General features: G+C 45.4%; 1 protein-coding gene across 1 annotated transcript; it reads left to right on the top strand.

The window, feature by feature from the left end:
• Positions 1-4546: 4546 nt before the first annotated feature.
• On the top strand, positions 4547-9434 carry NRBF2 (nuclear receptor binding factor 2). The gene is made up of 4 exons (XM_010145599.1): positions 4547-4624; positions 5255-5339; positions 6749-6789; positions 7908-9434. The coding sequence occupies exons 1-4, from the start codon at positions 4547-4549 to the stop codon at positions 8622-8624; spliced, it is 921 nt and encodes a 306-aa protein (XP_010143901.1). The 3' UTR covers positions 8625-9434.
• The last annotated feature ends 342 nt before the right edge of the window (positions 9435-9776 follow it).

Genomic DNA, 9776 nt, shown 5'->3' with positions numbered 1-9776 from the left:
TCTATAGTCACACTAAGCTGTAATCTACAGTTGAGTCATTGTTCTGCCACTCTTTTAACTACAGGCTTTCAAAGACAGAAGATTGAGCTAACGTGTGGCTAGTGGTCTTGGTTGAGCAGCCTCAACGGGTTCTGCCATTTTCTCTGTTCTCCTGCAGTCAACTCGATCTTTCGCTACAGAATACAAGGAGTATTTTTAAGGGGGGTTGCTTCCATTGAGAAAGCTACACATTACCATTTCTTCAGGCTTCCTGGCAAATATATTCCCACTATACAGTGTAAGTTACAGTACAGCTCATTCTCATTTTCACTTTGAGTGTAGCTGCCTGTAAATACAAGCATTTTCTATAATCACCCTGAGTTTCATTCATCAGGATGGCACTTTTTTTCCTTTAACTGAAAAAAAACAAATGAATGGCCATAGTTTATTCTTGGACCTCTCGGGTCAAGTTTTCCACTTGTATTCACTCTTAATTCCATTTTTCAATGCATACACAGACATACTCATTCAAACCTTTTTAAGTTTGCTACTTCCTGGTGAGAAAGGGTTTGAAAGAGACTTCTGCAGGTGTAGCACTGGCCGAGTGTTTGTGGGTGCATCACTTCATCCCACCCTTTGTGACCTGCTGCTGTAACCATCCCCATGGAAGACACCTGGCACTCTTGTACAAATGGAAGCAATGCAGCGTGTGCCTTCTGGCTCTCCCTTTCTCCAAAATACACTCTTACAACAGTAGCCCTGTGTCCTTAGGGAAACAAATCCCCAAACAGATCCCACATCTGTCAAAAAAGTACCTTTGTCATTGCTTTCAGCAGCAAGAGAGCACAGGTATCGATCCTTTCTGGCAAAGATAACTGTTAGCCACAGTCCATAGAATAAAACAGATGATGGTAGCAGCAAACAGAGGTTTCACTTAAAAGCTTACAAGCTGTTTTACTAGACCGAACTTCTTTGCAGTTAGCTTTCCTCAGGCCCCTGTCATTCTAGCAGCTGGGTTCTCCTGCCTTCATTTGTAACTTTATTAGCAAGTAAGGCACCGTAACCTGTGCTTCATAACTCATTAAAATTAGAGAGTCTCCTACAATGAACAGAGAGAGCTGTAAGCTTAACATCTTGAGCAAGGCTTTGACGGGTGAAGAGCTGTTCCCATTAGGGGAACAAAGGAAAACAAAATACACACAAGGCTCTCTGTCTCAGTTACAGGAGGACTCTTGCAAATGACTGTTCTTAGGAGAGAGCAGTAGATTTACCCTCTTTGAAAGGGAGAGGTACCACAGCTGCCTTTTAAACACACTGTAGGTGGAGCAGGTTTGTTGCAGTTACTCTCTTTGCTGTAATAGCTAGCCATCAACTGGAATCGTATGGGAAAAGCAGCTGCCTTCCCCACCCCCAGCCTAAGCTAGGGTCAGAGGGTGGTAATCCTTTAAGTTGGAATGGTGCACCATCTCTAGAAAGAAAACCAGCGTGTTTATTTTTCAGTTTGAGGGAGCAGTAAGAGATCTGGCAAGTGGGCCTTATGGCTTCCTTTCTCGTGGCCTGCGGTCACATCATTGTCTAGTGTATATTGGAAAAAAAGAGGTTGAGTGTTGATTTTGGGGCTGCTAAAGAGAGCTCTAGGCAAAGAGGAGACCTGTATTGCTGTTTTAGAGGATTGTTTGATTATTTTTCTGTTGAGTTGCTCAGAGATTACACGGGCAGTGTTGGGAGCTAGCTAGGTGGAAAATCAGCAAGGAGCGTTCTCCAGAACAGCGGTACAAACTTAGAGCTGCAGGTATCATCCCTTAACATCTCAGCTACAGCTGGGAAGTTTGAGGAAAGCTGTCTAGCTTACCTGCTTCTGTAGTTGATCCAGAGCAGTTCAAGTGACCCAAAAAGGCACACACAAATCCTTTAAGAACCAAGTGTGTTGGAGTGAGGTGAGGAAGCTTTTTAGCTGGGTCATCCCTCACTCACACCTGCTTCCTCTCACGACAGTCAAGCTGTTACACCTGTCCATTTGCCTACTGGGAATTCCTGCTCGTCTGGATTGGGAGGGACAGCTGGAAGTAGTTGTCGACCTGCTTCCCCCTTCAATTCCATAGCTTGTTAATAAATTACAATTATTCTTACACCACATCCTACATCTATTTCCAGCTCTGCAAGTGGAAGAGGAAAGAGAGATCAGATATATAAACACACTGCAGGTATGCAGTAGCTGGTTCTGCCATCGCCACAGCACCAGGACCGAAGACAAAGCAATCCTGCTTGAATCTGTTGGGAACCAGCAGAGCAGCTCCAGAATTGTTGGTGTAAACACCTTCCTCTAGCATGACATCAGACCAGGCATAAACTTGAGAGCCCCTTTTATTTTCTTTCACTTGACAATATAGGACCAATTCTTCCATCACCAGTTTTATAATGGGATCCAGGCCCCTCGGAGTTCAAAATAGATTTGCTAACAGTGGTTGGGCGCCATGTGGCTGAGTGTAACCGAGCTCTAAGAATAAACCAGCAGAGTAGATGAGATATCTGTGGCTGTTAAGCATCCAAGTACTTCTGTTGCAGCTTCATCACTGGCTGCTAGGAAACAGCACCACTAATTTCTTCAAACTGCTGGTGAGGAATAATCTACCGTGAAAACGGCAGAAATTCCTCGAGCCTTCCACAATCAACTGATTGGAACCAACACTCGCAGGGTAGAATAAATGAGCAAATATTTCCTTCTCAGGCTGGCAGGAGAACATAGAAGGTGAGGAGTTCCTCTCTGGTGACTGACTCAAACACCTAGTTTTCCACGCAGGGCTGTGCTGACACTGATTTTTCTCTGCTGCGGTTCCGGTAGTTTCCACGGGGGAAGCCTGTTGCTCTGCATCAGAGTAAGATGGTCTGACATCTCCCTATTTTGATGAAGCAGCAAGAAAGGCATTTTGACTGTGTAACCAGAGGATCCCAGCTTTCCTTTTGCTGGCACCTCTGTGCTGTTGTTTTCCCAGTTTTGTTCACACTCCCGCCCAGCTCCTTCAGACTCCCTTCAGCCTCACCGGGAGTTAATTGAGAGTGGAAATAATTTAATTGCTCAATCAAATAACAGCTGACTGTCCTCAAATTGAAATGTTCTGCATGTGCTTAAGTGATTTGAGTAAGACCGTGCTCCAGTAGATTAAAATGTACAAAAAAAACACCTTTGAAAACAGACTCAAATTCTTCTGTGTAGAAACTAATAAATGGAACCAGGCCCCGGGCCCGTTGAATTGCTCTTCTGTCTCCAGCCACCTTGTCTCGTCTTTCCCAGGTGGTTTAGGCCTGCCCGAGCAGTTCACGGAAGCGCTGTACCAGTAGTAACTTATTGGAAAATTGTTCTGCATGTTGCTCGCTCAGGTGTTTTTATGTCCATGACATAGCTAATTCGTAGCTGGATGAGCTGCCATAAATAACCCAGGAAATGGCTCTGGATGAGCTGATACCGTTTGTTCATTCCCATGGGAAACAAGTTTATCTTTCTGGCATATGTATGTCATTTGTAGGAGTCCATAGAAAAAGGCCATAAAATAGATGGTTTTCCAATAGGAAAACACGTCCTCCTCTGAGATTATTTAACCTCAGGGCAGAAGAAACAGGGAATGCTGACAATGCTCTGAGGATCGAATGAAGACGAGGAAGAAGAACATAACGCAAATATTTGCTGTGAAGAATCAAGGAGCTGCATTGTTTAAGAACGCTCCACATCAGCATAGGAAATTGGTTTCAGAAAAAGCCCTGTGTCTAAATGCAGTGATGAAACTGCTAAGCATTGCTTAAGAACAGCAATTTCCCAAAACAGTGTCTTCTGTAGAGGCATTCTCTTCTGTGGGGTCATTGCTGCTAAAGTTCTGGGAGCGATGTAGGTGATAAGTTGGTTTGAAGGATGAAGATGACAAACTGACCTACATTTCGGAGCTCATTTTTTAAATGGTTGTTAGTGTAAGTATCATGTTAGTCTGGGTAGAATCATGTTTCCATCCTGTTTGGAGTTCTGGCCTTCGATGCTTCTACCAAGGCTGCAGGAAACAGAGACCTGTAATTCTGTAAGGCCTGTAGGGAACCAACTGTTCTAACATCTCAGGGTACAGACAAACACACGTTGATCCTAGAACATGCTTGAAGTGTGTCAGTGACTTACATTCACCAAACACCTGAAGTCTGATACGTTTTATGCCTTTATTTGGGTGAAAGGACAGAATGGAGAATTTGTGTAGGTCAGAGACAGAATTGTAGAGGCACATTTCAGGCTTTCAGCTCCAGTTCCCCTCTACAGGTTCAGTCAGTATGGATTTGGTAAAGGTTTTCTTGAGAACCAGCAATCTTGAACAAAGACCCAGGCAAACACTTTCTTCAGCTTCATTAGTGCCTTGTGGTGTTCCACGGCGTCAGCGCCTGGTACTGGGGTCTGGGAACTTCAAGCTCAGCATGCAGTAAAGCAGTCACGAGCAGTCTGCGTTACTGACACTCCTGCCAGTTAGGGACTGCGGCCGTTCACGTCACACAGCTTGTCTGGGAGGGAGAACCGCAAAGTTCGTGTCTGGTAGCGATGACAAGAAGACTCGCTTCCACGGACATTGCAGCGCGGGTTACGCAGTACCGTTTCCCACGGAGCAGAGGCAAACGCGTGCGTCCCTAGCCTGCCGTAGCGGTTTACGTTAGTGGCTTACAAATGCTAGTATAGACTGAACTGCTGTAGAGCCACAACGTGACTTTGATACCTTTAACTCTGGCTGTGCTGCTTCCAGTAATGAGTGTAAGCAGCAAACAAAAACCCAAGATCTTCTGCAATTCCTTCACCCAAGCAGCAAAGCCTGGGGCCCAGGGCAGCAGAAAATGTCAAACCAGCTGTAAGCTGTAACATGATTCAAATACCCTGCATCCTGCCCGGTAAACTGGTCCCAAATACTTACAGCTTATCAGGACTTCTGGCCTCCTGGTCTTTTTACACGACTCCAGTAAACACCTGCCTATAAAGGAGAACACGTACTTTCTGAGGAGAAGCTTCTGGAGGATTCTGTGGTGTACGCACCATCTCTGCTGCATTAACTTCCGTTCTTACCTGCACTGTGCGATTCTTGTAAGGTAGTGTTAAAGAAGAAATCAAACTATAAAGCATGGAAGGGAGGGGGAGATCTGAGCCTAAACGCCTGAGAATTGGGATTGGTGCAGGTTTCTCTGATGTACTGATTACTTTTAAAACAGGTATAACTATTTGTCCATTGACCCTCATTGATGTAACACTCTCTATTTTAAGGCTCACCAGCAGAGCAGGAAAGCAGACCGTTTGTTGGCAGCAGGGAAATATGAAGAAGCAATTTCTTGTCACAAAAAGGCTGCTGGTGAGTAGCTTTTAAAATCAGTTTCTGGATTTGTGTGCTTCACGTTAGTAGAGTATCTGGTTACTTCGTATTTTAAGAATAAAAATTTTGCAATTTTTTTTCAGTTGCTATCAAGCACCCTTTTGGAAACTTTTTTCTAATATGAGCAGCTCAAGTTGGATGTTTCCAAAGTTGTTTTGATTGGGGGTGGTTATCACTGTGAAGGCAGTTCTTGATTGGAGATGAAGCCAACACCTTGTGCCATGCAGAAACTGCAGCTGGAGACCAGTTTCATTTCATGCTTTGTATTTTCTTCACTGCTTTCGTAGCTGAAGTCACCTGCTTTCTCTGTTGATAAAGTAAATACTCAGACAAGTGTTTGCTCCCTTCTTTGTGCATTTACCTGTCCCTTCCTCTGGTCATGCTGCAGTACTCGGGCTGGAGTCTGGCAGTGCAGCAACTGCTTGGCAGGAGAAGAAAGAAGAAGGCTTAATTGGTGCAGCAAGTAGGACATTTCCAGTGACAGGGCTGGTGTGGAGACAAAATAAGTGGCTGCTCCGAACATCGTAACCTAGATACCAGGCATTCCCACTTTCCACTCACAAATACTAGAAAGCCCCATAACAGGTGAAACCGATCCTTTCATGGTATTTATCGGTACTTAGGGCAACGAGGGACAGCACACACTTTCTAGTATGCAGACTTTTCTTTTTGGTTCCCTTCGCTTCTTATAGCAAGACAAAACCCAGAAACACATTGAATGTTTCTTGCTTTTCTCTGTCTGGTGATTCTATGCCATTATCTTACATCCTCCCAAATTTGGTTAAGAATTTCTTATACTTTGTCATTTTCAGCACTAGCAAGATGCGCTCAAAGTCTCAAGTGCTGCTGCTGCTCTGGCTCTGAAGTCAGCACGTTTTCTGGTTTGGAGGGGCAGCTGTTGGAAAAAAGTGGGGAACTAAGACTGTCTCTCTTCATCAAGAATATAATGAAAAAGCGTGGCTTCATAATACCGTTGTGCCATAGGCGAGAAGGTTTTACTTACCACATTTTGTCCGAAAGTGCTTGTATGTAGAAGGTTTGGCCCTTAGCTATGTTCCTCCCGTTCAGGGGAAGTTGTTCTTCTGGGACTTTCTGGGAACAGCTGCTGTCCTCCTCTGAAAAACAAAATGGAACAACCTGAGCCACCGGGACACCCTGGGAAGGGTGTAGTGTGTATTACATGATCTTGCAGTGATTTTTTCAGACTTCTGAATAACAGCAGGTGTTTCCAGCCTCTCTAACTTGGTAAATACTTTGCCTCTGGACCGCTGCTTTTATGTGGGGATTCAGAACCCACACGGAAGCTCTGAAGCCTTTTCTTAGCTTTAATGGAAATGCCCAGGTTTTGTAACCCTGTCCTGAGTGGTTGTCTGTTCTCTCCTCTGCAGCGTACCTCACAGACGCCATGAAGCTGACCCAGTCGGAGCAGGTGAGAGCAAAGCGTGGCAGGCGCCAGGATGACCCATAGCCCTGTTGTGTGCCCATGTGTCACATTGTGCCCCAACTGATGGTACCCCCGTGGGCATTAGCCTCTGCATAGCTTTCTGAACCCATGGCAACTGCACCAGGGCGTCCAGGAGCGCACTGATGCCAGTCTTCCCTGAGAGTTTTTCAAGTTTATGTGGAACAGGGACAAGAGAACTACTGATCCCTCCAAGGGCTCTCCAGCAACAGTTTCTAGTCTGCAAGGCATCTTCACGTAGGGGATAGAGCTAGTTCCATATTTAATTTGTGCCGTAAGGTACTCAGGCTGTTTTGCTGAGACACAAAGCTGAGCATCTCACCTACAGTCTGTAATTTGGGGTTTATTCATCTCCAGAACAACAGCCCTACACCTTTCCTTATTCATCACACCAGTCTATCTGTGAATGTGTAGTGTAGTCTGGTTGGACCTCTTACAGCAGCAGGCTTTGAGTGCAGCCAGTATTAGCAAAGCAAATAACCCCTGGAGATCAGACAGCTGCCTTTCCTCCGAAAAAGTAGAAAAGGTGGTAGAAAAGTGGTTCCTGTGAGCTGTTAGCCACTGTGCCAGCCCCTTCATTAAACACGGCTGAACCGTTTGGGGCCATGTCTGGCCTTGGAGCACTTTCTGCTTAGGTGTTGTTACTATGATGTCCCCACAGATGCCATCTCGGAAGCATACAAATAGTTTGTACGCTTTAGCTGAGGTGTAGCTGTGCGTGCCACGTGACTCTTCCTTGCTGGTGATGGTCAGTTAAACTCCTGGTGCCTCCACTCAGAGGTATCGTAGCCTGGTCAGGGATTTTAAAAACCAAAAGCAAACAAACAAAGAAAAAAGACCAAATGTTAACTCAGCCCTTCACAGGACCAGTAGTTAAGCTAAATCTGGGTGACACATTTGGAGCTGTTGCATTGTACGAGCAGAAAGCACTTCTTGTTGGATTTAGTAACAGAATGACAAAAGCTCCTCCCCTGGGGCATGCTGTGATGCTGTTTATGTAAATATTTACAGCAACTTGCTGTGTGTCAGTATTCAGGTGGGATTAGGGATCTCCAACTAAATGGTTTAATCTTGTTCTCGCTCAGGCTCAGCTGTCACTGGAATTACAAAGGGATAGTCACATGAAACAGCTCCTGCTCATCCAGGAGAGGTGGAAAAGGGCAAAGCGGGAGGAAAAGCTGAAAGCCCAGCAGAATGCTGACAAGGACGTAGCCACGCATCTTCAGGCTTCTTACAAGCCATCTGCTGAAGACTCTGATGATCAAAATGTATTGGTTCCTGTCACTCAGAAATACAGCCCTTCCACAGAGAAACATCCACAGGATGTTCAGGGTGTCTTCGACAGGGACCCGGATACACTGTTGTTTCTGCTCCAGAAAAAAAAGGAGCCGGTGGAAGCGTGTATTGGCAGTAAAGCTCCAAAAGACGACAAAACGATAATAGAAGAGCAGGCAACCAAAATTGCCGATTTGAAACGGCATATAGAATTTCTTGTAGCTGAAAATGAGAGATTAAAGAGAGAGAATAAGCAGTTAAAAGCAGAAAGAGCTAGACTCCAAAAATCTCCAGTGGACAAGGAGCTGGACGTAGATGCTGACTTTGTGGAGAAGTCGGAGTTGTGGGGCCTACAGCAACACTCAGAAACTTCTTCTTCAGCTGCAACTTGGCAGAAGTTCGCAACAACTGCTGGGAAGGCAAAGGACATTCCAATCCCCAACCTTCCCCCGCTGGACATCCCGTCCCCTGAACTCCCTCTGCTGGAACTCTCCGAAGATATCCTGAAAGGACTGATGAACAGTTAAAAACCAGGAAAAGTGCTCCGGGTAGCTCCCCACACTTCAGAAAAGGGAAAACCACCAGCACACTGGTGATCCGAGGGCAGAAACATCTAACGCAATCCTGCTGTTGGAGAAGAGGCATTAAAGCAACGTCGTTACTGTGAAACCGCATCATATCTGATCTACTTCGTAAGAGTTACAGGTACCATAGCCGGTCTAAGATGGCAAGCTCTCGTCTTTCTCCCACGTCTCAAACCAAATGACTGCCTGGAGAATGTTTCATGGAACACAATCCTTCAGGGTTTTAACGTACGCTATGTGTAATAGTTACCTATAACGCCATAAGTGATGGTGCAGATCCTAACTGGTGTGGCCGCCAGTTGGCTGCCACGTCATACCGAAAAATGCTTTCTAGCATGGATCTAAACTGTGCATTTCATTGTGCATAACTTTGTTAATTCAGATACAGTGCAATTTATACACCTCCTAGACGGATTTACGTGCCACGCTCTGTACTCCTGACCGCGTTAACCTCAGGTCAGGAGAGACTTTAATTTCCATTCTATGAAGGAACCAACTTATTAGTTCTGATGACGAGGGTTTTTTGGGGTTATCTGTTTACATAACTAATCAGGGTGCATCAAATCTAGCTATTGGTTTCTGTATAAAGTGACGTTTAAAAAAGAAAAATCTCTGCTTGAGGAAAAATACTCTTTTTTGTTTTCAGTGATGCATGAATGGAAGTAATTCTAGCTGGCAGTATTTGATCGAAAAATAAATTGTTTACAGCTTAACCTGATTCAAAAAGGATACGAAAATAAAAACCAAGGTGTTTTGACACTAAATGTGTGTTAAATCTCTACAAATGTTGCAGAGCATAAAAAAAAACCCCACCAGGATTTATGCTGATGGTGTTAGTACAGAAGTACCGCTGACCTTCTGCGATCATCATCCAGCAAATAGGGGAAAGCTGGGGTGAACTGGGGGGCCCGGCCTGTCCCTGGGGTGAGCGGGCTAATAGCTGGGTCCTGCACCTTTGGAGCACTGGGGTGTCGGAGGGAGCAGTGCTATGGTTCTGCTGCCCAGAGCTGCTGCCCAGCACACACCCAGCAGGGCCACGGTTTCTGGAGGGCAGCACAGCCCTTCCCACGCTCACCCCCGCCCTTGCACTGGCGC

Source organism: Buceros rhinoceros, unplaced genomic scaffold (assembly GCF_000710305.1).
Source record: "Buceros rhinoceros silvestris isolate BGI_N320 unplaced genomic scaffold, ASM71030v1 scaffold46231, whole genome shotgun sequence".
Taxonomy (NCBI): domain Eukaryota; kingdom Metazoa; phylum Chordata; class Aves; order Bucerotiformes; family Bucerotidae; genus Buceros; species Buceros rhinoceros.
This window is presented reverse-complemented; position numbering and strand designations above follow the sequence as displayed.